The sequence below is a fragment of the Zalophus californianus genome, chromosome 4, assembly GCF_009762305.2.
Source record: "Zalophus californianus isolate mZalCal1 chromosome 4, mZalCal1.pri.v2, whole genome shotgun sequence".
NCBI lineage: Eukaryota > Metazoa > Chordata > Mammalia > Carnivora > Otariidae > Zalophus > Zalophus californianus.
The window spans coordinates 35,759,841-35,787,461 of record NC_045598.1 but is presented as its reverse complement, the minus strand read 5'-3'; the positions used below and the strand labels follow the sequence as shown (position 1 = coordinate 35,787,461).

General features: G+C 38.5%; 1 protein-coding gene across 1 annotated transcript in view; it reads left to right on the top strand.

Annotated features, from left to right (window-relative positions):
• The window catches only part of TESK2 (testis associated actin remodelling kinase 2), a 137,255-nt gene that overhangs the window by 52,518 nt on the left and 57,116 nt on the right, over nt 1–27,621 (top strand). Inside the window, exon 3 of the mRNA XM_027573848.2 lies at nt 12,693–12,814. Within this exon, the coding sequence (XP_027429649.1) occupies nt 12,693–12,814 (122 nt within the window). The remainder of the gene's footprint in view (nt 1–12,692; nt 12,815–27,621) is intronic.

Sequence of the window (27,621 nt, the reverse complement as noted above, 5' to 3'; positions counted from 1 at the left end):
ATATTAGAATAAAAGTATAATAACAGAGCGCCCCCCCCAAAGGAAACAACACACCAGACTTATTTGTATGTGATAAGGGGAAGAGGGAAGTAACCTCAAGTGAAATAGAGATAGCTTGCCAAGACAAATTACAGATTGATGAAGGAGAGGGAGGGAAAGAATCTTAAGCAGGCTCTGCACCCAGTATGGATCCTGATGTGGGGATCATTCTCACAGCCCTGAGATCATGACCTGAGCTGAAATCAAGAGTCAGCTTAACTGACTGAGTCACCCAGGCACCCCTCTCCTTTTTTTTTTTAATGTTGACCAATTCTTTTTTTTTTTTTTTAAGATTTAATTTATTTATCTGACAGAGAGAGACACAGCGAGAGAGGGAACACAAGCAGGGGGAGTGGGAGAGGGAGAAGCAGGCTTCCCGCTGAGCAGGGAGCCCGTTGTAGGGCTCAATCCCAGGACCTTGAGATCATGACCTGAGCCGAAGGCAGACGCTTAACGACTGAGCCACCCAGGAGCCCCTTAATGTTGACCAATTTTTTTTTTTAAGATATTATTTATTTGGGGGCGCCTGGGTGGCTCAGTTGGTTAAGCGACTGCCTTCGGCTCAGGAGTCCTGGGATCGAGTCCCACATCGGGCTCCTGGCTCAGCGGGGATCCTGCTTCTCCCTCTGACCCTCTCCCCTCTCATGCTGTTTCTCTCTCTCTCTCTCTTTCTCTCAAATAAGTAAAATCTTTAAAAAAAAGATTTTTTTATTTGATAGAGAGCAGGAACACAAGCTGGGGGAGTGGGAGAGGGAGAAGCAGGCTTCCCACCGAGCAGGGAGCCCAATGCGGGGCTCTAGCCCAGGACCCTGGGATCATGACCTGAGCCGAAGGCAGAGGCTTAACGACTGAGCCACCCAGGTACCCCATGTTGACCAATTCTTAATGATGTTCTGAAAATAACAACAGTGTGATTTTTCCTCAATTTATAACGTAGTTGTATTTCTAGAAAATTCATATATTAAAACAATGCAAGGTGACTTTGTTTTTATGTAAAATAGAGTTAGAATCCAAGCTCAGGTAATAATAAATATGTTCTTCACTTATATGAATGTTTGGCAAGACATTTGAATTTCATACAGCACATAGAACAATGCTTCCTTGTTTAGTACTGTCCTGTACCTTGCAGGATGTCTAGCATCTCTGGCCAGCAAAACTCCCTGCCCCCAGTCATTGTTATAACCAAAAAACTTAACCTAAAACCTTCAAAAACACCTCCAAAATGACTTGGTATAGTAGTTGGTTAAGTGTCCAACTCTATTTTGGCTCAGGTCATGATCTCAGTGTTGTGGGATCAAGCCCCAAGTTGGGCTGGGCTCTGAGCTCAGTGACTGGAGATTCTCTCTCTCTCTGCCCCTCCCTCCCACTCTCTCTCTCAAATAAATAAATAAATCTTTAAAAAAAATAAGCCCTATTTGTCTAATATTTATGTTGCTATACCAGCTTACTGTATACTTACTGTATACTCATTGTGACTTTTTTTTTTTAAAGATTTTATTTATTCATGAGAGACAGAGAGAGAGAGAGAGAGAGAGAGAGGCAGAGGGAGAAGCAGGCTCCCAAGGAGCAGGGACCCTGATGCGGGACTCGATCCCAGGACCCTGGGATCATGACCTGAGCCGAAGGCAGACGCTTTACCATCTGAGCCACCCAGGTGCCCTCTCATTGTGACTTCTTGATTGGATTAACTATTCATTTAATAGTTAACTGAAGGATTGTTTTGTGACAGTTCTTATGCTATTGTCATTATTATTTAATTCTCTCCTTACTATTTCTCTGAGCTGGTCGGAGGTTTATGCTTTTCTTTTGCTCTAGAAATTAAGCTTTCTGACTCAAGCTAACTATTTAAATTCAGCAAACATTTTTTGAGCAATTACTAAATGCTAAACTAAAGGCACTGTGCCAGAGAAGAGATTCTCAACTTGGTTTTATACTGACTGCTAAAGTTAATATATTGTGTGATTTGTTATTAAAAGTGGTTAGTATACCAACATATGCAAATAATTTAATTTTAAAAATATAAATTGGGGGGCGCTTGGGTGGCTCAGTCGTTGAGCATATGCCTTCAAGCTCAGGTCATGATCCCAGGGTCCTGGAGTCGAGCCCCGCATCAGGCTCCCTGCATTGGGCTCCCTGCTCGGCGGGAAGCCTGCTTCTCCCTCTCTCACTCCCCCTGCTTGTGTTCCTTCTCTCACTGTCTCTCTCTCTCTGTCAAATAAATAAATAAAAATTTAAAAAAATGAATAAATTGGAGTTGAGGATATCTAGGTGGCTCATTTGGTTAAGAGTCCTATTCTTGATTTTGGCTCAGGTCCTGATCTCAGGGTTGTGAGATCCAGCCCTAAGTCAGGCTCCACGCTGGGCATGGAACCTGTTTACAATTCTCTCCCTCCCAAAACAAAAACAAAAACAAAAAAAACCCTCTCCCTCCCTCTCCCTCTGCCCCTACCTTGCTCTCTCTCTCTCTCTCTAAATGAATAAATAAGAGTTGAATTAGAGGTACCCCTGTATTAATTGTCACTCTTATTTTCATGTTAATATGCTTACTGGAATGGAATAAAAATGGGCTATAGTAATAGCTAATGGACATAGGATTGTATATAACCTGTAATTTATTTTTTCTCTTCGAGAGTCTATAGTGACTATAGGTGGTCTGTACTAATGTCTGTTCATAGTTATGTAATTATTGCCATGTTTCTCCTTCCTGCTTACCTTTGTAAGATATTTGACAAAAATCTAGATTGTCCATATGAAAATAAGTCCTGCATGTCGGAAGATGTGTATGTGGGGTGTGGAGGAAAGCTAAATTATTCTTCTGGGGACAAAGAAGTGAATAAGGCAGTTTTTGCCTTGAGGCATATAGGAAGTTGTTCCATATGTAGTTGTAGATTCTGTGTGTCCAGGGGAGGAGGTGAGTTCAGGATCTTCCTGTGTTGCCATCTTGAGTCCCAACTGCCCTCAGGCATGTAGAAGATAGACAAGTAGACTAACGGCATATAATATGCAAATACTGTAAAACAGATAAATAAGGATAGAGTGCTAAGAAAACAAAGTGGAGCCATCCAGCTTTTCTTGAAATAAAGTGAGATTTCCCCCAGGGAAAGTGGTGCTTCCTATATCTTAAATAATTGAAAGGAATTTAGTAGGGAGATGGGATGGAACTCTGGGGGTGAGGATTGCATCAAGGCAAGGAGAGAGAATAGCATGTGTCAAGGTAAGGAAGTATGAGAGAGTGTGATGCATTTGGGAAGAATTATAAATACATCATATGTAATAGGTAAAGATAAAGAGAGGAGTCGGGGTAGGGATAGTCAGGGAGCAGTAGATGGATTTAGTTTTGTTAAGGAATTTGGACTTTGTTCCCCAAATAGTGGCGAGCCATTGAAGAATTTTAAGCTGGAGAGCAACAAGATAACTTTGTGATTTGGAGACATGGGTTGCTGGAAGATCTGACAAGCTGATGCCTAGTGTTGATCTACAGGCTTCTCAACATCCAGCACAGTGCCTTGTATATAGAAGATGATAATGTTTGTTACCATTTGAATGTACCTGAAAAGACTAATGAAAGATTATTGGTCACTTCCAGGCTGCATGCTTTTAGTTTGTGGTTTGTAGCTCTTGTTTACAGATCTTGAAGTTAACTTCAACTCTGATTTTTAGTTTTAGGGTCTTTTCGAGCTTTGATCAAGGGGGAAAACTCTATTCTTGATTGTTCCCTGCCTAATGCCCTGGTGTGTTTTGTTGCTGTCTTGATCACTCATTCTAAGTGGCAATTCTCAATGTTTCTGGTCACCTTTTATATAGTTATTTTTCTTCTGGTTGGCCTCTTCCCTTTGTTCATATTTAATCCAGAAGAATTGTGGAATGATAGGGGATAATCATTAGAATACTACCATGCTGGTAGAGAAACTGTTATGTACAGACTTTTCTAGTGACTTAGTATTGTTATTTGATTGTATTTGTGCTTTTTTTTTTTTTGTTTTGGTATACTGTTGAAACATCCTTAGAACCTGCAGGGTACTTGGACTTCTGAGCATGTGAATAGAAGAAGCCTCTGTTCTATAGAACTTAAGATTTCTCTGAGGTTAGACATCATGCTCTATCAGTTTTCTAGTGTGTGAGTCTGTGTGTGTGAGTTGTATTGAGGAGTGTTGTCAGTGCATTTTTTTAAAGGTCTAGAAGGGTACTCATCAAACTTGTGACAATAACTATTTCTTGGAGTGGGCACAGAAGATTGGAATTAATAGATCTGGTAGTCAAAGGGACCTATTTTTTAACTTATATTGTGTTAATGTGCTACAAAGAAAATACATGCACGTATTACTTAGTTAAAAATGAATTTAAATTGAAGTTGAAAAGCCAAGTTTTCTTTTTTTTTAAGATTTTATTTATTTGAGAGAGAGAATGAGGGAGAGAAAGAGCGAGCACGAGAGGGGGGAGGGTCCGAGGGAGAAGCAGACTCCCCGCTGAGCAGGGAGCCCAATGCAGGACTCGATCCTGGGGCTCCAGGATCACGACCTGAGCTGAAGACAGTTGCTTAACCAACTGAGCCACCCAGGCACCCGAAAAGCTATATTTTCTATTAGAAAAGTTGGTCAAGTACACTGTGGAAGAATTGGAAAATGAAGAAAAAAAAATAAATCACTGATATTAGTTCTACCACCAATGACAATCACTATTAACATTTGATAAACTTTTTTTCAAGTAGGCTCCACACCAGTATGGAGCTCAACACAGGTTGAACTCATGACCCTGAGATCAAGACCTGCGCTGAGATCAAGAGTCACACACCTAACCGATTGAGCTACTCAGGTGCCCCAACATTTGATAAATTTATTCCACTTTTTGTTTTAACATAGGCTTGGATTTTTTTCCCCCACAATGAAACTGGTTTTTTTTTTCCCCACAACTAAACTGTTTTTTCTTTCTTTTTATTTTTTTTTTAAAGGTTTTATTTATTGAGAGAGAGAGATGGGGAGAGAGCACATGAGCAGGGGGTTGGGGAGAGGCAGAGGGAAAGGGAGAAGCAGACTCCCTGATGAGAGGGAGCCCAAATTAGGGCTCGATCCCAGGACCCCTGGGATCGTGACCTGAGTGGAAGGCAGATGCCTAACCGACTGAACCACTGAAGCACCCCTGTTCTTTTATTTCTTAATGCTAAATTTATGGGAGAAAATAAAATACATTTTTTACTTATTTCTTCCAACTTTTGGAAACTTAAAAAAATCTACAGAAAATTGAAAGAATAATACAATAAACCACCTTCACCTGGATTTACAACTTAATATTTTGCTACATTGCTTTATCTATCTGTATTTTTTTAAAAGATTTTTTTTTTTTTTTTTTTTAAGTAATCTCTACACCCAACGTGGGGCTTGAACTTAAAACCCTGAGATGAAGAGTCTCATACTCTACGGACTGAGCCAACCAGGTGCCCCATCAGTATTTTTTTTTTTTAACAACACTTGAAAGCAAATTGCAGACATCATGACACTTTAAAATATTTTAATTTGTGTCTTCTAAGAATACATTCTCTTACAAAGCCATAGTATCATTATTTATACCTTAGACAATTGACCTTAAGTCAGAAAAATAATTCCGTATACAGTCCCTATTAAACATTTTCTTATTTGCCAACAAAAGTGTTTTTTTTAAAGTGTTTTTTGGGGGCACCTGGGTGGCTCAGTCGGTTAAGCCACTGCCTTCAGCTCAGGTCATGATCCTGGAGTCCCGGGATCGAGTCCCGCATCGGGCTCCCTGCTCGGCAGGGAGTCTGCTTCTCCCTCTGACCCTCCCCTCTCTCGTGTTCTCTCTCTCTATCTCATTCTCTCTCTCAAATAAATAAATAAATCTTTAAAAAAAAAATAAAGTGTTTTTTGTTTTGTTTTGTTTTGTTTTGAAATAAGCTCTACACCCAACATGGGGCTTGAACTCATGACCCTGAGATCAAGAGTTGCATGCTCTATTGACAGAGCCAGCTGAATGCTCCAACAAAAGGTTTTTTATGGCTTTTTTGGACCGAGAATCAAATCAAGGTTTCATATATTTCATTTCAGGGGTTATTATTATTATTTTTAAAGATTTTACTTATTTGAAAGAGAGAGAGCACAAGCAGGGGGAGCGGCAGGCAGAGGGAGAGGGAGAAGCAGGCTCCCTCATGGAGTAGGGAGTCCTACGTGGGGCTCGATCCCAGGACCCTGGGATCATGACCTGAGCTGCAGGCAGTTGCTTAACCGACTGAGCCACCCAGGTGCCCCTTCAGGGGTTATGTTTGTTAATCTCTTTTAATCTAGAATAGTCCCCCACATTTTGTTTGTTTGGAGAGTACTGTTCAGTTATCTTACAGATATTCTGGATGTGTCTAATTATTTTCTTATGATTAGATTTGAATTAAACATTTCAGCAAGTATATTACATCAGAAGGTTGCTAATGCCACGTGTTTCACTTTTGGTAATGCTAAATGTGACTAACCCTTGGTTAAGTTAATAGCCAGCAGATCTTTCCATTGTAAAAGTATATTTTCCCCTTTGTAATAAATAAGTAATTTTGGGAGCATTATACAGATTTGAATATTATTACTGTTTCACATAAAATTATATGCATTTTCTGTATTAATGTCAAATTCACCTGATATGCTAAATTCTTATGAGCATATAGTTTATTTTTTTTAAAAAACAATAGCTGTGTATTGAATGTTTATTATGTGCCAAGCACTGTGTTAAGTAGTTTATATACATTATCTCATTAATCTAACATAACACTATTTTATCCTCCATAGCAGTTCTGTGAGACTATTATTCTCTTCATTTCACAACAGAAGACTTCGAAGAGAAGTCATGCTAATCTGTTAACCATTACAGACTTGGATTCAGTCTGCTTTTCTCCAGAGATCAAGCACTTCACCATTCTGCTGTTCTTTAGAAAGTGGAGTTGGAGAGATCCTGTGATAGCATCAGATGAGTTTAAAAGTCAAGGAGAAATACCAATCTAATCTTCTCTTCTCTTCTCTTCTCTCTCCCTCTTTTTTTTTCTTTCTTTTCTTCCCTTCATTTATTTTTAATTGTGGTAAAATACATATAATATTTGCCATCTTAACAGTATTTAAGTGTACAGTTCAGTTCACATTGTTGTGCTACCAATCTCCAGAACTTGCAAAGCTGAAACTCTGTACCCAGTAAACAACTCCAAATCCCTCCCCCTCAGGCCTCTGGCAACCACCATTCTACGTTATGTTTGTATAAATTTAACTATCTCAAGTAAGTGGAAGCTTACAGTATTTCTCTTTTTGTGACTGGCTTATTTCACTTAACATAGTATCTTCAAGGTTCATCCATATTACAGCATGTGTCAGAATTTTCTTCCTTTTTAAGGCTGAATAATAATATTCCATCATATATGTATACCACATTTTGTTTATCCATTCATCTGTCAATGGACACTTGGGTTGCTTATACATTTTGGCTATTGTGAACAATCCTGTTATAAACATGGGTGTACAAATATTTTTTTGAGGCCCTGCTTTCAGTTCTTTTGGGTATGTACCCGGAAATAGAATTTTTGGATCATGTGGCAATTCTATTTTTAATTTTTTGAGGTCTTAATCTTTTTTTTTTTTTTTAAGATTTTATATATTTGCTAGAAAGAGAGAGCAAGAGCACAAGCAGGGGGAGTGGCAGACAGAGGGAGAAGCAGGCTCCGGGGTGAGCAAGGAGCCTGATGCGGGACTCAATCCCAGGATCTGGGGATCATGACCTGAGCTGAAGGCAGACACTTAACCTACTGAACCACCCAAGTGTCCTGAGGTCTTAATCTTTATATTAATATTTTTATTTTATTTATTTTTTTAAAGATCTTATTTATTTGACAGAGAGAGATAGCGAGAGCAGGAACACAAGCAGGGGGAGTGAGAGAGGGAGAAGCAGGCTTCCCGTGGAGCGGGGAGCCCAACTCAGGGCTTGATCCCAGGACCCTGGGATCATGACCTGAGCCGAAGGCAGCTGCTTAACGACTGAGCCACCCAGGCGCCCCAATATTTTTATTTTTAAATTTTTGCTTCAAGTATAGTTGACATATTAGTTTTAGGTGTACAACATAGTGATTTGACAATTATATACATTATGAAATGCTCACCACAATAAGTATAGTTACTATCTGTCACCATATGAAGTTATTACAATATTATTGACTATATTCCCTATACTGTGTTTTTTTTTTTTTTTAAGATTTTATTTATTTGACAGAGAGAGACAGAGAGAGAGCACACATCGAGGGGAATGGGAGAGGGAGAAGCAGGCTACCCGTGGAGCAGGGAGCTCAACTCAGGGCTTGATCCTAGGACCCTGGGATCATGACCTGAGCCGAAGGCAGCTGCTTAACGACTGAGTCACCCAAGCACCCCTGTAGTTTTTTTGTTTTTGTTTTTTAAGATTTTATTTACTTATTTATTTGACAGAGAGAGAGAGAGAGAACAAGCAGGGGGAGCAGCAGAGGGAGAGGGAGAAGCAAATTCCCTGCTGAGCAGGGACCCTGATGCGGGGCTCAATCCCAGGACCCTGGGATCATGATGTAAGCTGAAGGCAGACGCTTAACAACTGAGCCACCCAGGCACCCCTGTAGTTTTTTTTTTTTTTTTTCCAAGATTTTATTTATTTATTTGACAGAGAGAGAGAGAACAAGCAGGGTGAGCAGCAGAGGGAGAGGGAGAAGCAGATTCCCTGATGAGCAGGGAGCCTGATGCGGAGCTCGATCCTAGGACCCTGGAATCATGACCTGAGCCAAAGGCAGATGCTTAATCAACTGAGCCACCCAGGTGCCCCAAGGTTAATAGATATTGGTAGATTTTTTTTTTTCTTAAGTATGGACTACAGGTGATAAAGGAAGAAAAAAGTACCATCAAATATAGAGGTTCACAAAAGTTGGGGAACCTGCCTAAATGCAGGAGGATCTTCATTCCAAGTTATCAAAACTACAAAAATTAATTACCTTCAAATATTCTTAGATTTTCAGAGTAAAGAGAAGGTGCATTTCTGCTTAAGTTTGTTGTCTGCACATAGATCACTGTTACTATTAATAAGATTCTTGAGAGAGATATCTTTAAATATCTCTGAAAATAAAAGTTAATGGCGTGCCTGGGAGGCTCAGTCAGTTGGGCCTCTTACTCTTGATTTTGGCTCAGGTCATGATCTCATGGGTTGTGGGATTGAGCCCCACATCAGGCTCCGTGCTCAGTGCAGTCTTCTTGTCCCTCTCCTCCTGCTCCCCCCTCAAATAAATAAATAAGTAAAATCTTAAAGAAAAAGAAAAGAAAGGTTAAGACGGTGGTTGCTAGGGGAGAAAAGTGGGTGGGATAGGTGAAATAGGTAAAGGGATTAAGAGGTACAAACTTCTAGTTATAAATAAGTCAAAGGGATGGAAACTACAGCATAGGGGGACGCCTCCGTGACTCGGTCAGTTGGAAGTCTGCCTTCAGCTCGGGTCATGATCCAGGGTCCTGGGATCGAGCCTCATGTCTGGCTCCCTTGCTTAGTGGGGAACCTGCTTCTCCCTCTGTCTCTATTAATCTTTTGAGGTTTCACTGAATGAAGTCCCATGAAGTTTTTGCCTAAGTGCTCATTCTGTCAGCATTTATATAAATAACTCTTGTGCTGTATTTGATTCTTCATTCTCTTTGTTCTCTGACTAGCCATATAGCTTATTGTTTGTCCCTTTCTAGATGGTAAACTTCAGAAAATTATGACCAAATTTTATACTGCTTTTCTGTTTGAATCCTCCCCCCAACTTCTGCCCCCGCAAAAAAAAAAATAGAAAGAAAGAAAACCACTCCTGGCCCACTGCTGCCCAAATAAATCACCTGGATAAATAAATTATTCCCTGGCCCTTAGAAAGGATGTTAGAAGTTTCATTTAACTGTTGTTGCCATTGTTTTCGCTGTGCGGTTATGACGTACCAGGCCTTCCGGGCACTGCAAGACAAAGATACAGTATAGATACAGTATAGATCCTGGTCTTAAGCTGCTTAATAGCCTGGTGGGGATATATTTATAAACAGAACCATGTAACAAGTGGGATAATGGTGTTACAAATGTTTTTCTGAGGTAGTATAAAGAAGGAAACCACAAACAGTTTCTAGAGAGAATCAAGGAAGGCTTTAGAGAGGAGGGGATATTTGAGTGTGGTCTTGAAAGATAAGTAGAATTTGAGGGGCTAGAAGAAAGTATTTTATGCAGATGAAAGACAGATGAACATGTTCATCATGTCCACTTGTTTAAGGAAGTAGTTTTTTCCTGATTGGTTTGAAATACAAGATTGTTCATCCCTGAAATTCACATTGTTTTAATATCAAACTATTTTGTTAAAATCTCTGAATGATAGTTTTCAGATGATGAAAAAAGGAGAAGAGTAACTTTCAGAATGGAGAGCCCTTATTAAAACACAGATGTCTTCTGTAAATAGAGTTGGAAAAATACTGTCAGTGTGCTCTTTGTGTATAAATGTCTCTTTTAACTTATCCATGCAGGATCTGAAAAGGAAAGCCACTTCTCTTTCTTGAATCACGAGGTACATGACAACAGAATCATTGATGCACTAGGAAGAGAGATGGGTTCCAAATCTCACTAAGTGATCTAGAAGAGGGGAGAAACAGCCAGTGTTCTGCCTGTTTTTCTGACCAGAGTTCCTGTGGCTCTCAGTGTTTTGCTTCCTCCTTTCCCTTCTGTCTGGCCACTCTGAAACATTGTTGCTTTGAATTCTAAGATAAAATGGGATGTCTGTCCTGTATTAAATATGCTAAACTTCTAGGGCTATTGTCATTTGAAGGAATTTCTTGAGATTGAAGAGTTAAGTAGGTTGTCATATTTTCTCTTGAAACTTCCACTTGGTAAATTATAACATGCTGAAAGAATACTCAAAGTCCATAGGTTGATGACATTTTTGCATAGCAAGTCCCTGTTGTGCAAGATCTGATATGATTTTTTTTTTTTTTTTAAGAGAGGGAGAGGGGATAGGAGAGGGAGAGAGAGAATCTGAGAATCCCAAGTGGGGCTCGATCTCATGACCCTGAGATCATGACCTGAGCTGAAATCAGCAGTTGGACACTTAACCGACTGAGCCACCCAGGCACCCCTGAAATGATTTTTTAAAAAAAATTTTATTTGGGTGCCTGGGTGGCTCAGTCAGTTAAGCGACTGTCTTCAGCTCAGGTCATGATCCTGGAGTCCCAGGATCGAGTCCCGTTTCGGGCTCCCTGATCAGCGGGAAGTCTGCTTCTCCCTCTGACCCTTCCCCCTCTCATGCTCTCTCTCTCTCTCAAATACAAGATTTTATTTTTTTGTCAGAAAGACAGCATGAGGAGGGGAAGTGGCAGGCCGAGGGAGAAGCAAGCTCTCTGACAAGCAGGGAGCCTGATGCAGGCCTCGATCCCAGGACTCTGGGATCATGACCTGAGCTGAAAGAGGCGCCTAACTGACTGAGCCACCCAGGCACCCCTGAAATGATTTTTTTTTAACCAGAATGTAATGAGGTCCTTGGTACTTAGTAATTTTTCTATGGCCTTATTCATAATTTCTTGGTAGCAAAACACATTTCAGTAAATAATTGAGCTTCTTTTGGGTAAGACAAAATATTTTCTCTGGTAATCTCATTTTGCTACTAAGGCATTTAGAGGGTAAAAACATAGTTAATTTTCTTGCAGGTAAAGTATTACAGTTTTGAAACCTGTGGAGTATGCATTGAAATTATAAAACAATATTTTTTTAAAGATTTTTATTTATTTATTTCAGAGAGAGAGAGAGCACAAGCAGGGGGAGTGGGCGAGGGAGAAGCAGGCTTCCTGCTGAGCAGGGAGCCCGATGGAGGGCTCGATCCCAGGACTCTGGGGCCATGACTTGAGCCGAAGGCAGATGCTTAATGGCTGAGCCACCCAGGCGCCCCTAAAACAATATTTTTACATGTAAAATAGACTGACTTCTATAGAGGATGAATGTTTTAAGAGTAGAATTTCCTCTGTGTGTGTGGATAATAGTTTGAATGGTGTGGCCCATGCTTTTGTGTCTGACTTGAGTATGTTTAAATTATAAGATAATTTGGCTTGACTTACAATAACATTAGCTCTAAAAGTTTCACTGACTTCTTTCTATATTTAATATGCAGTGCTTTTTTCATATATATGTATATATATGTATGTATATGGGGGAGATTTTGAGGATGTGGCTTTATTATCCTATAAAGATAGTTTTATAATCCCTTAAGTGTTATATAAGGCTTACGCATGTATCTTTTCTGTGCACACTTAAAATTCCACAAAGAGGACTGTTAGTGTCCTAAGACTCAGCAATATTGGCCATAAGGAACCATCCTAATAAATTTCCCCCATTTTTTTCTAAGGTATTAAAAAAAGTATGTCATTTATTGAGGTATAATTAACAGTGTTTTTCTGGCCGGCTTGATGTGAAACAGTTTTGGTCTTGGATGGAATAAATCCATCTTCATTAATGGAAGTGAGACCCTAATGTCATCAGTTTATAGAAAAACATCCCTAATTACATCTATTTTATCTAAACTGTCACTAAAACATCTTGGCATGTTTACATGTGGAGACTTTGACCTCATATTTAACTGCTGCCCTTGGACCTCTCTTCTACTGTTTTATTTTCTAGGTGCGCCACCGAGCTTCTGGCCAGGTGATGGCTCTTAAGATGAACACATTGAGCAGTAACCGGGCAAACATGCTGAAAGAAGTTCAGCTCATGAATAGACTCTCCCATCCCAACATCCTTAGGTAATGGCTTTTGCTTCCTTCTGGGGATCAGTGAGAAAGCTTAAACATTGTTGGAGGCTTGTTAAAATAGCATTAACAGCTAAAAAGAGGGATTCACAATTTCGTGCTTAGTCTGTCTTGCTGGGGTTTAGTGTGCTGTAGGTTTTTTTCTACATATTAACACTTAATTTTCTGGTAATTAGCTGCATTTAATAAAGCAACTTCCTTCTGTCTCTCAAATTGCTTTACTCTTAGTAGCAGCTCATTAGAACAGTTGTTTCTTATTAAATTAGTAATTAGTAAATTATCAAAAAGATTTTAGTCTTTATGTGGTTATTTAATTTTCTTAATTGCTTTATGAGGAATAGTAATTAAATCAGTGAATGAAAATAAAAGTATGCCCCCAGGCTATCTACCCTTAACTTTTAGCACTTACTTGAGAAGACATAATTTACCTATTTATTTATTTGAGATTTTATTCATTTATCTGAGAGAAAGCACGCATGTATGCGTGCGCAAGAGAGAGTGTGCATGCGCATGCGCTGCATGAAACGGGAGGGGCAGAGGGAAAGGGCCAAGCGGACTCCACACTGAGCAGGGAGCCAGACGTGGGGCTTGTTCCCATGACCCTGAGATCATGACCTGAGCCAAAATCAGACGCTTAATCTACTGAGCCACCCAGGTGTCCCTAGTTTACCTTTTTAGAGTAGGATTAGTTTTATATATAATATGGTTATATAATCATCACTTTCTAGTAATCAGAATCTGAAATTTTCTCACTTGAATTATCTTGTGTTTTTTTTTTAGTGAGGTGACTGTATTTCCAAATGAAATCAATTAAGACTATTTGAGTCAATACATATTTAAGTAGGGTTTATGTGTAAGACACTTTAAAAAGTTAAAAGTGCTATTTACTTAGGGTCATTTATTGCTAATATTTATATTGGACTAGAGAGAAACCATACAGCTTAACTAAGACTTACATGTTTGGTCAGTGATAGTAAATTATGGAATTAGATTATACTGCTTACTTGAAACTTTCTACCTTTATACAAAATTGTTGCCTTCCTAGTCTACTACAAAAATGTTCAGCCAGTATTTTTATTATGATGACTTTTGTCGCAATGCATAAATCAGATTAGCACATTTTTTTGAGCATTTAATATAAGCCTGGTGATTTGTCAGATACCAGAAAGGTATAAAGACATATATAAAATGGAATGTCTGCCAGTAGGAAGGAGTTTGCACTCTTAACTGGGGATCTTGGACTTACATACATGAAAAGAGAACTGATAAAAATCAGCTAGGACCCCACCACTTGGGTAGAATAAACTCTATGAGCTATAAAATTTCAAAGGAGTAAGAGGTTACATTAGCTTGGCAGAGTCAGGGAAGCTTTTTTGGAGGAGGTTGACTTGAACTAGAACTTGAATTTTATTTTATTTTTTAAAGATTTTATTTATTTATTAGAGAGAGTGAGAGAAAGAGCAGGAGCAGGGGGAGAGGCAGAGGGAGAGGGAAAAGCAGACTCCCCATTGAGCAGGGAGCCCCATGTGGGGCTTGATCCCTGGACCCTGAGATCATGACCTGAGCTGAAGGCAACACTTAACCAACTGAGCCACTCAGGTGCCCCATAACTTGAATTTTAATAGGATTTTAGAAGAGAGGGAAGGAACTCTGAAAAAAAAAGAAGCAAAACAGTAATAAAGCACAGAGGTAAAAGTGCAAAGCTTTTTGAGGAATCAGTGAATAAAAACCCATTTGGCTAATGATAACAATAATGAGAAAACCACCATTTATTGAAGGCTTGTATGCTGAATCTTTACCTATTTAAAGATTTAATTTTGGGGCACCTGTGTGGCTCAGTTGGTTAAGCGTCTGCCTTCGGCTCAGGTCATGATCCCAGGGTCCTGGGATCAAGCTCCACATGGAGCTCCCTGCTTCTCCCTCTGCCTCTGCCCCTCCTCCTGCTCCTACCCTTTCTCTCTCTCAAATGAATAAATAAAATCTTAAAAAAAAGATTTAATCTTCATAACTAATCACGATTGAGGGAACTGAAGCTAAGAGATTATGTGTTGGTCAAGATATGTGACTCTGAGGTCTGGGCTCTTCCTACCGTGCTTCTCCTAGAACTGAGGATTTGATAGCATAGTATTGGTAGATAAAGGTGGAAACGTAATGCAGTTATGCAGGAATGGCTTTCATAAAGCCAAAAAGAGTATATTTTATGCTCTGTGTATTGGATTCTGAGCAGGGACTAGCGTGATAGTGGGTAACGGATAGAAAACGCAGGTTTAATATTGGGAGGTTCATGGCTAAGAGATCAGTTAGGGGGCCTCTATAATGTTTGAGAATGAGATGGATGAGTCTTGATTTGATATTCTGCTTAGGAATTTTTAAGCTTATTGTATTTTCATTTTGCTTAAAAATAATATTTTTATTATTGATATTTTTATAAAAGTGATACATCTTCATTGTGGAACATTTAGAAAACAGAGTTAACAAAATAAGAGACTAAATAAGAAAACTAAAATTGCCCTTTATCTCAATGCAGAGGGATCAAACTATCAGTAACATTTGATATATTTCTTTTTTTTTTTTTTTTTAAGATTTATTTATTTATTTGAGAGAGCGAGAATGAGAGAGAGAGAGTACATGAGAGGCGGGAGGGTCAGAGGGAGAAGCAGGCTCCTTGCTGAGCAGGGAGCCCGATGTGGGACTCGATCCCGGGACTCCGGGACCACGACCTGAGCCGAAGGCAGTCGCTCAACCAACTGAGCCACCCAGGCGCCCACATTTGATATATTTCTTGACAGTCTTTTTTATTTCACTATTTTTCTTACTCTCTTTACCATTGAACTTGACTGGGAATACATGAGAAGAAAGACTTTAAATAAATTTTATTCTATCACGGCAAAAATTCTAAATACAGTTTTTATGTAATGGAAGTGGAATAGTATAGTATAATGGTTAAAAATGAAGGCTCAAGGGGCACCTGGGTGGCTCAGTCGGTTAAGCATCTGACTTCAGCTCAGGTCATGATTTCAGGGTCCTGGGATTGAGCCCTGGAGTCCGGGAGTCCAGCTCTGCAGTTCTGCACTCAGTGGGGAGTCTGCTTCTCCTGCTCCCTCTGCCCTGCCTCATGCACACACATTCTCTCTCTCCCCCCCCCCAAAATAAATAAATAAATAAAATGTTAAAAAAAAATGAAGCCTCTAGATTCTAGATCAAGCTGCCTGGATTCAAATCCTGGATCTTGGGAAAGTTACTTAACCTGTCTGAGTCTTAGTTTTCCCATCTATAAAATGAGAGTAATGACAGTGAATACATCATAGAGTTGTTATTGAGGGTTCATTAAATTAGTACATATAAAATACCTAGTATAGTATCTGGCTTATGTGAAGTGCCCAGTAAATGTTAGCTACTATTATTTCTTTTTCTCTGGCTAGGTTTTTTTTTTTTTTTTTTTTTTATGGCCCATGGAAACCTGTCTTTTGTCATTCATTCATTCACCAACCATTTGTCGAATGCTGCTGTTTTTAATACATTCAAAGGTTTTCTGCTTGAGTGATTTGTTGAATAGAACTTTCTGCAATGATGGGCATGTTCTTTATCTGTGCTGTCCAATAGCCACACGTGGCTAATGAGCATTGAAATGTGGCTAGTTGGAACAAGGAACTGAAGTTTTTTATTTGATTAAACTGCCACATGAAGCTACTGGCTACTATACTGGAAAATACTGGGTTAGAGTCCCTCTAGGTCTTTGCTCTTGTTTTGCTTAATATATATGTCCAGCCTAGAAACATGGTGTGATGAGACCAGTGTTACCATTCCTATTCTGATGTCCCTTTGATCTATTTACTTAGCCTATCTCTTTTTGGTTTCACTACTCAGGAATGACATACCCCTCCCTTTTAACTTTCAACAAGTATTTTTCTTTGCTTTCAGCTAAGTTTTCTGATATATAAAAGTGTTAACTCTGTCTTCATCTTGGCATTAAGCCAGCAAATGAGATACTGCATAAAAGCCTGTGGATCTGTTATAATCCACAGAAAGTACATAGTACAGGAAAATTATTATAATTATTGTTAATAATTGGTGGGTTTGGCGTTGTGATGATGACTCTTTGCTCTGCATAAGCCATCTGTCTCAAATATACTGTGGTTAAAAGCCTGGAGATGACTTTTTAAAAAGAAGCTTTTAAATTCTATCTCTGAAACTAATAATACAGTGTGTGTTAATTAAATTGAATTTCAATAAAAAATTAATTTAAAAAAGCTTCTAATTGTTCATATCTTTCATGTCTTTGTGTCTTCAGTTTTATTGTATATGTTGAACACAACAAAAGGAAATTATCCTACCAGTGGCCTAGAGGAAGCAGTCTTCTTGGCTTTCATTATTCAGAGGAGTACTAACTATAGCAGTAAAAACATTTATTATACTTCCTTAGGAGACCTTAAATATGAAACTAAGCATGACTGTTCCATTCTCAGAATACTTAGAATTTTTATTTTATATATGCTTTCTGGTCTTAGAAATTTACTATTAATACTTAATGTTTCTGTAATTAAAATTTTTTTGTTACTACAAAAAAGGCTAGTCTGCTTTCAAGCTGTGACACTTACAAGCTCTCCTTTATAGGTACAGAAGTTGGGGCAGAAATATGCACCGAGAGTTTCCCTCAAATTGAGATTATTAGATTTAAATTGGGAAAAATCCTTCTCTCAGAACCCTAGGTTTTTCATAGACATGCCTCCTTAGAGGCTGACCCCTGGGGGGGAGGGGTCTTGCTGAGCAGAGGAGGCTTTTGGTTCCCCACTCTGCTTCAGTCAGCAAGAGCAGCTCTACTTTTTATCTGTTTTATGTTAAACTTCTGTGTAAGAATTTTGAAGAAAGGGTCTCCTGCTTGAAAACAAAGACTGGGTGGAAAATCACTGCATTGGTGATTTGGAAAGACGGTTATCTGCATGACCTGCCAGATGGTAGGCATCTAATCCTCCGGGCATGCTTTGGTCCTCTCCTGGCATAGCTGTTTTGTGCCCAGCAGGAGTTAGTGAACTGAACTTTTACAGTTTTATTTCTCTTTTCTTGACCCCAACCTCCCTACTTCCTCTTTTTCCTTTTATCTTTCTCCCTCCTAAGATTTCTAGTTGGAAGGAAAAGAATGGGCCTGGTAAGTCATAGAGGCAGTAGGTGTGTATATTTTGTTTGTGTATATGTTTTTTTTTTTTTAATACATGGATACAGTTAAGATTGGTTCTGTCATCATCAGTTGCTCTAAGTTATCAGTTAAAACAAGGAACAATAAAGTACTTTGTTGACTGCATGGACTGATCGTTTGGGCCTCTTGTGAATAAGGTTATTTATGCCAGGAAGTCTTATGCTCAAGATTTGTAATCCAATTCCATGCCCTGCTCACTTCCACTCCCCAATGGTCTTTCTGAGGGACCTGCACCAAGATTCATTCTCATATCTCTTTGTTATTCTTTATGCCATGAGAAATTTAATATTTCTTTTAGATTCCTTGTTCATATTCTCATGCTTCCATTTTTTTAGGCTACATTCTGAATTTATTTTCCTGTCTACTAACTTTTGTTTAGAATTGTTTTAGCTCCCCTTTAAAAGCCATTTGTGACAATGTGGTTGCCATTTTGTTAAAATGGAGAATATGCTTTCAATTCACCAAATATTTACTTGGAACTACTCAGTCCAGGCCTGTGCTGCAATGTCATGGTGAATAAAAGGGAAGTAGAATACTGTTGTCTCCCAGTCTCCTTGGGAAATAAACTGTACATCTAGGAAACAGACTAACAGCTAATACTATGAGGGGCTCCTGGATGGCTCAGTTGTTAGGCGTCTGCCTTCGGCTTGGGTCATGATCCCAGGGTCCTGGGATCAAGCCCCGCATCGGGCTCCCTGCTCGGTTGGGAAGCCTGCTGCTTCTTCTCCAACTCTCCCTGCTTGTGTTCCCTCTCTCGCTGTCTCTCTCTGTCAAATAAATAAATAAAATCTTAAAAAAATATAATACTATGAGGATATGGCAGGATGTTTTCCCAGTCTCAGTTATTAAGATAGCTATCTTTCCAATTACCATTCTGAAAATCCTGAAGCCATCTTTAGTTATTCCTTTTCCTTTCTTTTAAAGATTTTATTTATTTATTTGAGACAGAGAGAGAAAGAGAGGGGCAGAAGCAGGCTCCCCGCTGAGCAGGGAACCCAATGCAAGGCTCAATGCAGGGCTTGATCCCAGGCCCTGGGATCATGACCTGAGCCAAAGGCAGCAGTTTAACTGACTGAGCCATCCAGGCACCCCTAGTTACTCCTTTTATTCCTTGCTTCTAATCAGAAAATAAGTGCTTGATTCTAAATCTTCAAAGGCTTTTGCATCTGTTCTTTCCTTTATACATTTGTTGGTTCAGCCCTCTTGAATTTTGCCTGGAGTGAATTGTTTTCCCTATCTTTTTGCCCCCCTTTTCTCTCTTCCTGATACACAACTCTAATTGTGTAGCTTATTTCTTGTAAACCTTTTATTTCAGAATTGAGTCAAAAATCCTTTACACTGACAGTTAAGGTCTGATCTGTTTTTCTAGCTCTACCTTCCACTATTCCTTATATGCACTTAACACAACTTCGTGATTTCCTAATTGTGTTCTCTTGGACCAGTTATTTGACCTCTGGGCTTTGTTTTTTTTCCTTCGTTAAACTAGGGGAATGGACCAGATCAGTGGTTAGAAATCCACAGTGAATTAATGTTGAATAATTCGTAAAAGATCAGGTTTAAAAAATATATTATCTCAGATGTGTGTACATTATCTCAGGTGGCCATGCACACACACACGCACACACACACACGTGGTCCAGAATAAATGGGACACATTTAAAAATGCTGGATTAAAATGGATCTTTCTGATTTCATCATTGCAATTCTAGTGAGTAATTAGGTGGAAGAGTCTCACTATAGCCCTCAAAGCAAATTATATAACACTAGCATGTTGGCAAAGAGGTCTTAACATTTTTTTCTCTTCTCTGAGCCAAAGTAGAAGGTCTAATGACTCAGGACTGTGTCTAAGTTCTAATTTCATATAACTAGAAAAATTTTGTAAAATAAAATATGGAATAAGCTTCAGTAATATTTATGTCATTGTCTGTGGGTAGTGAAGTAGTACAACCCCAGAAAGATGATTTTTTTAAAAATTTATTTTTACTGAGATAAAACTGAGATATTAGAGAAGATGATTTTTAATGTAAGCAATGGCTACCATTTATTGAGCACCTATTATGGACCGCTATTGATTATTTTTCCACCCCACCCCCATTTTTTCCTCTATAGACTTCTCCCATCTCAGCAAATGGAATTGCCATTACTGCTATTATTACTTAGGTTACAAACCTAGAAATCATCCTTAATATCTTTCCCTTATACCCTCTTTCAAACCATCAAGTGGTTGTACACCTGAAACTAATGTAACACTGTTTGTTAACTATACCAGAATTAAAATTAAAAACTTAGACAATCTTAGGTAAAATTAATATTCAGGAGAAACAAATCAAGGCTTGGCATTTATATTATTATGACTGATTATAATCACTACTAGGCCAAAAAATATAATTACATTTTATTCCTTGCACAATTTTTTGTGTTTGGCCTAATTTTTCATTTGCTTAGTTATTATATGCCCACCACTAATTCTTCCCAAAGCTGCAGACAGAATTGTAAAATTCTTCTGAATATGCATTTCCACTCTGCCAAACAGATCTGGAAATCTAAAAATTCTTTCCTCAAACATCCTTCCCTCAAGCATCTCTCCTGGAGCTCTTGATCCTTCTGTTCTAGTTTGGACTGCTTATTCTCTAGACTTGCCCAGGAGTCACCCTGGGACTTGCTATCATTTTTTTTTTTTTTAAGATTTTTTAGATCTATTTGAGAGAGAGAGAGCTCACACACATGTGGGGAGGGGTGGAGGGAGGGAAGTAGAAGGGGAGGGGCATGGGGAGGGAGAGGGACAAGCAGACCTGCCTCCCCCCACCCCAGCTGAGCCTGGAGCCTGGCTCTGGGCTCCTTTTCATGACCCTGAGATCATGACTTGAGCTGAATTGCACTCAATCAAATAAGCCACCCAGGCATCCCACTATCATCTTTCTACCTATTTCTTTCTAGATCCTTCTTTTTTCTTTTTTCTTTTTTAAAAAATTGTCATAAATGTTTATTGTAGTATCTTTTTAAATCTTTTTTCACTGAACTGTCTGTGGTAGTCATATTTTCTTTTCTTTTTTTTAAATTCCAGTAAAATTAATGTACAGTATTACATTAGTTTCAGGTGTACGATACAGTGATTCAGCAATTTTTTACATTACTCAGTGCTCATCATAATAAGTGTACTCTTTAATCCCCATCACCTATTTCACCCATCCCCCCACCCTCTCTACTCTGGAAACCATCAGTTTGTTCTCTATAGTTAAGAATCTGTTTTTTGGTTTGTCCCTTTTTTCTTTGTTCATTTGTTTTGTTTCTTAAACTCTACATATGAGTGAAATCATATGGCATTTATCTTTCTCTGACTTATTTTACTTAGCATTATACCTTCTAAAGAAGACGTGGTATATAGATACAATATCATATAATATAATATTATTCAGCCATTAAAAAGAATGAAATCTTGCCATTTGCAATGACATGGATGGAGTATTATGCCAAGTGAATTAAGTCAGTCAGAGAAAGACAAATGCCATATAATTTCACACATTTGTGCAATTTAAGAAACAGAACAAATGAGCAGAGGGGAGAAAAAAGAGAGAGGGGCAATCCAAGAAACAGACTCTTAACTATAGAGAACAAACTGATGGTTACCAAAAGGGAGGTGGGTGGAAGGTTGGGGATTAAGGAGTGCACTTGTTGTGATGAGCACTGGGTATTGGATGGAAGTGTTGAATCACTATATTGCACACCTGAAATTAATATTACATTACACTGTATGTTAACTAACTGAAATTTAAATTAAAAAAAGGAAAAATGTTGCTACAACCAATGTCAGAGAAATTATTGCCTGTGTTCTCTTCTTGATTTTACAGCTTGAGGCCTCACTTGTAGGTCTTAATCCATTTTGAGTTTATTTTTGCATGTAGTATAAGAAAGTGGCCTGGTTTCATTCTTCTGTATGTAGCTATCCAGTTTTTCCCAACACTACTTGTTGAAGAGACTTTTTCCTATTGCATATTTTTGGCTCCTGTGTCAAAGATTAATTGACCGTGTAATTGTAGATTTATTTCTGGGCTTTCTATTGTGTTCCATTGATCTATGTGTCTATTTCTGTGCCAGTACCATACTGTTTTTATTACTATAGCTTTTGTGGTATAACTTGAAATCAGGAATGGTGATACCTCCAAGCTTCTTTTTTCTTTTTCAAGATTGTTTTGGCTATTTGGGGTCATTTGTGGTTCCATACAAATTTAGGATTATTCTTGTTCTGTGAAAAACGCTACGAGTATTTTGATAGGAATTGCATTAAATCTGTAGATTGCTTTGGAGACCCAAGACTGTCTTATACAAATATTGGAAGGGAAATAATTTAAGAGGGCTGAATCCTCAGCCTGCACATGGGAAAGTCAGTAGAAGGTGAGAAATAGCAGTATAATCAGTAGATCGCTAGAGCTATGATGGTAAATAGAAGAAACAACTAAAAGAGTTTAGAGTGGTTTCCTCTGGGGACCAGGATTCAGTGGTAGTATGGGCAGGCCGGGGGACTGTTATTTTTCATTATATACTTATTTGAAGCTATGTAAATGTTTAACTGATGAAAATTAACTTAGGACACTATTGGAGTAATCTAGAGGGAGCTGAAGATGGCTTGGATGGTGTTGGTAGCAAGGAAGGTAGAGAGAAACAGTTGGATTCTGGGTATTTTTTTAGTAGAGACAGTGGGATTTCCTAATGGATTGGGTGTGGGATATTAGCACAAGGGAAGGAGTCAAGGATAACTCTTACTTAGGCTTTGACTTGAACAACTGGGAAAATTGAATTGCCAGTAACTACATTGGAGAAGACTGCATGGGGAGCAGGTTTTGGGGATGAGACATCAGGAGTTATCAAGCTGGCAGTTGGATAAACGGGTCTGGAATTCAGAGGAGAGGTTCAGGATAGTTGTGTCTCTCAGTAGTTAGGAGACCTTTGGCAAATTATGTCACTTCTATAACCTCAGTTTTCTCATCTATGAAGTAAAGAGTAACAATAGTACTACTGTACTAGATTGATGGGAGAATTAAATGAGATAAAGAACTTATCACAGTGCAAGGCACTAAACATTAACTATTAATATATTATTGTTATTACTGTAGTCATAATCATCTGAAGCATCATATATTGAGGCTATAGAACATAAAGCTTAAGAGTTAAGAATCCAGTCCTGACTCTGCCATTTGCAAGTTGTGTGACACTGGGCAAGCAACTTAATCTCTCCTCAGTTTTCTTATCTGTGAAATGGAGGTAATAATAGTACCTATAACATAATGTTTTCATAAGAATTAAATGAGGTAATACCTGTAAAGTACTTAGAATAGTATCAGATACATTGTAAGTGCTTAATAAATGTAATCCATCATTTTCATTATTTGTCTGTGAACTCTGAAGAAGGGACGATCATGTTTATTTCTCTGGCACCCGCTGAGTCTCCTTTGCCTATCACTGTGCTTAGTTTATATGTGACAGGTAGTAAAAAAAATTTTTTAAATGTTCTGTTTATCTATAGAGAGGACAGACCTGGAACATATTCATTTTCTTGACACATGCTTCTTAGATTGAATTGTTCTCTTTCCTCTATACATTTCTTCTACTTTGGGAGAAGAGGAAGAAGTAAATCATGTGAGAGTGTTGTTTCAGAAGTATGCTCATATAAATTGAAGTTTGTGTTTATACTTCGCTATTTGGGTGTGAGTTTATGAGTCATCTTAGAATAAAAGATACATTTGGGAAGGAGGAAGAAACATTTTCAGTGCTTGGGGAGATAATCTAGATACTTGGATCTGTGGATATTAGTTCTCTTCTGAACTTCCTGGATTAAAAAAAAATTTGGGGAACATTTAAAGTCATATTTATGTATTAATAGTTCTGCCTTTGCCAGGAGATTTAGTATTTTGTTGCTTCCATGGCAATTTTGAGCAATGTGGTTTAAACTTTTCTGTGAAATAAAATACTTACAGAATGAGTTTAACTCTCAGTCTCAGTTTACTTTCAAGTTGTTATTCAAAATAGAGAATATTTGTTTTTCTCTCAGAAATCTAGGATTTTTTTATTTATTATACTGGTTTAATATTTATAAGCAGGCAGATCTTTTTTTAACTTTTTAAATTTTTGTATTGTTTTACTAGAAGAAAGCAAAATTAGACCGTAAACTTCATTGGTTATTATATGTAGTGCTGTCTACATGATCTAGTGATTGTGAGCAATGCTTACTTGCCTTTAGCTATCTTAAAATCGGACTATAAAAACTGTGGACAGAAAAGAGAAAGCCAGACTGAACCAGCTCTGTTTGGTGTCACCTAATGTGAGGCCTTGGTGGTTAATGTCTGTTCAGCTGAGTTTTCTTTGAGTTCTCATAGCTAGGACCTAGCACAACCAGTTTTCCATGATGGTAATACCTCTAAAACACGTTTGAACTGCCGCAAGCTTTACCAAAAGATATTACTGCTTTTTTTATGGGTCTAGATTCATAGCTCTTTTGGGACTTGAGATCTGAGGCATTGGCCTTTCTTCTCCTTTTTGGTTATTGGTAATTTTTTCTGGTCCAAGAGAGTGATGGTAACTTTGCTTTATTTGGGAGTAGAATGCAAAGCAGTTCATTTTAGTGCCACATATTAAAGCTTAGTGGAATCTGGTTGAGTATGTTGCAGGGCCTTTCCTTCAATTATGGGAGGAAATAAGATAAAAATATATCAAAACTTCTGGAAAAACTTTTTTAAAGAAAAGTAAACCAGTATAAGTAGACTTCAGATGTAGGGCTTTTAGAAAGTATATTAATATAAAAATCCTGCTCACATTTTAATATTCTATTACAGGTTTGTTTCAGACCTCTTAATTGTGTTTGCCATAACTTTGGAGCCAGACATTTTTCTGGAAAGGCCAGTACAGGTCAGAAGAAGTCCTACAACATGGATGCTGCTTATTGCTCAAAGTTGGCAGTAGAAAGGCTTGTAAAGCAAACCAGTTAGATTTTCATTGATTTACAGATAGGCTGTTATTTTTTTATGAATAAAAAATGAATTTATTATTTTTAAAGATTTATTTATTTATTTTGGAGATAGTGTGCAGGGAGGAGGGGCAGAGGGAAAAAGCGTCTCAAGCAGACTCCATGCCGAGTGTGGAGCCCCACACAGGGCTCAATCCCTTGACCCTGAGATCATGAACTGAGCCAAAACCAAGATTTGGTCACTCAACCGCCTGTGCCACCCACGCACCCCAAAAATGAAGTTATTGAACCATTGGCCTTTTTTCTTTCATACCCATGTTACAGAGCAAAACACAGATTTTGGAGCCAAACAGATCCAGATCCCAGTACATCTCCAACCTTTGTCAAGTCATTTAAATGCTCTGAACGTCATTTTCCTAGATGATAAAATGAGGGTAATTAAACTCAGGTCATACATATAAAACACTTAGCACAGTTTCTAGGTACATTGTAGGTTAGCAACAAGTAGTAATTTTCTGGACAGCTTTGATATAATGACCACAGAACTCTTACTAGATCCTGTTATGTAGTATTGAGCAGGTCCAAAAATAACAGTGGTGTTAGTGTTTTGTGTTTTTTTTTTTTTTTTCAGAGTGAGAACAGCTAGATGTGTTTTAGACTGCTGTCACACCTCTCCCTCTTCTGTTTAGGTAATAAACTTTTGAGGAGGGACAGTGTATTTAAACCTTAATGTTTAACCCTGAGAGCAGAATTGTGAGCTCAATAAATATTTGAGAGGAGGTAAATGCTACCAAGGAACATAATAATGTTATTTTCCTTGTGCTTGTTTTTTATTTTTTTTAAAAGATTTTTCTTTATTTATTTGAGAGAGAGAAAGACAGAGCAGAGGGAGGGGCAAAGGGAGAGGGAGAGTGAGAATCCCAAGCAGACTGTGCTAAGGACAGAGCCTGACATGCAGCTTGATCTCATGACCCTGAGACCATGACTTAAGCTGAAATCAAGAGTCAGGTGCTCAACCAACTGAGCCACCCAGGCGCCCCTCCTTGTGCTTGTTTAGCAGTCAAAGCCCAAAGTCTATCCTACATCTGTAAACATAACATAAGATAGTAACCCATAATTTCTTTTTATTATGTATCATTAGTTTTCTATGGCTGCCATAACAAATTGCCTAGTGGCTTAAGACAACACAAATTCATTATCTTACAGTTCTATAGGTCAGAAGTCTGATGTGGATCTTACTGGGCTAAAATCAAGGTATTGAGAGGGCTGTGTTTCTTTCTGGGGGCTCTAGGGGAGAATCTGTTTCCTTACTTTTTTCAGTTTCTAGTGGCTTGCATTCCTTGGCTTGTAGCTCCTTCCATCTTCAAAGCCAACAGTGACCAGCTGATTCTTTTTCATATTGTATCCCTCTAATACTAACTTTTTGGCTTCCCGCTTCTACCTTTGGGGACCACTGTGGTAACATTGCGAGTGTGGGGTAACACTTGATAATCCAGGATAATCTCCCTATTTTAAAGTCAGCTGATTAGAGGGATGCCTGGGTGGTGCAGTCAGTTAAGTATCTGCCTTGGGCTCAGGTCATGATCCCAGGGTCCTGGGATCGAGTCCCGCATCGGGCTCCCTGCTCAGTGAGGAGCCTGCTTCTCCCTCTGCCTCTGCTGCTCCCCCTGCTTGTGCTCTCTCTCTCTCTCTCTGACAAATAAGTAAATAAAAATCTTTTAAAGTCAGCTGATTAGCAACCTTAATTCCATCTGCAACTTTAATCAATTACCTTCCATAAAACATAACATATTCACAGGTTTTGGGGGTTAGAGCATGGATATCTTTGGACGTCTTCTGCCTGTCATAGTATTCCATTAGGAAAACATTTTGAGCAAATCTCTAACTGCTACTTTTAACCTATATTAAATATTACTAAAACTCATTTTCTCCTTTTTATATAAAAATAATATAGGTAAAAATTCTAATTTTCTTCCCATACTTCAGTGGATAATCATGCTCATTCCCCATTTTGGAGACTGCTGGTTAATAGTAGAACTTAGGAAAGATCCCTCTTTGGAATTAAGAAATTTAGCTTTTAATTGAATTCAGTAAATAAATTTACTAAGTGCTAACTATGAACAAGGCAGTGTTTTAGGTATATACAGAGACATACAACTACATGGTATATTTATTCCAGGAGGGCTAACTACTGTAGTAAACTACATAAAATCTTACTGATTTAAAGGTTTGGTTTCTTTTCTTTCTTTTTTTTTTAAGTTTTTAAGTAATCTCTCTACACCTAATATGGGGCTTGAACTCATAACCCCGAGATCAAGAGTAGCATGCTCCACCAACCGATCCAGGCAGGTGCCCCGTAAAGGCTTGTTTCTTATTTATGTCCTAGTTCAATGCATGTTGGGTAGAGGTAGAAGGGGAGCTTTTTTTTTTTTTTGCCTAGGATTGGGCCTCAGATTCCTTCACTGGATCTTCTGCATCTGCTGACAGATGAAGGAGGAAAGTGTAGAGGATAGGGTTGAGGTTTTTATGGGACAGGCCTAGAAATGACATAATCATTTCTGCCCCTATACCACTGTCCAGAGCTCAGTGTTATGGTGTTAACCATCTGGTGTAGACACTGGGAAATGTCGTTTACTTAAGGAGGAAAAG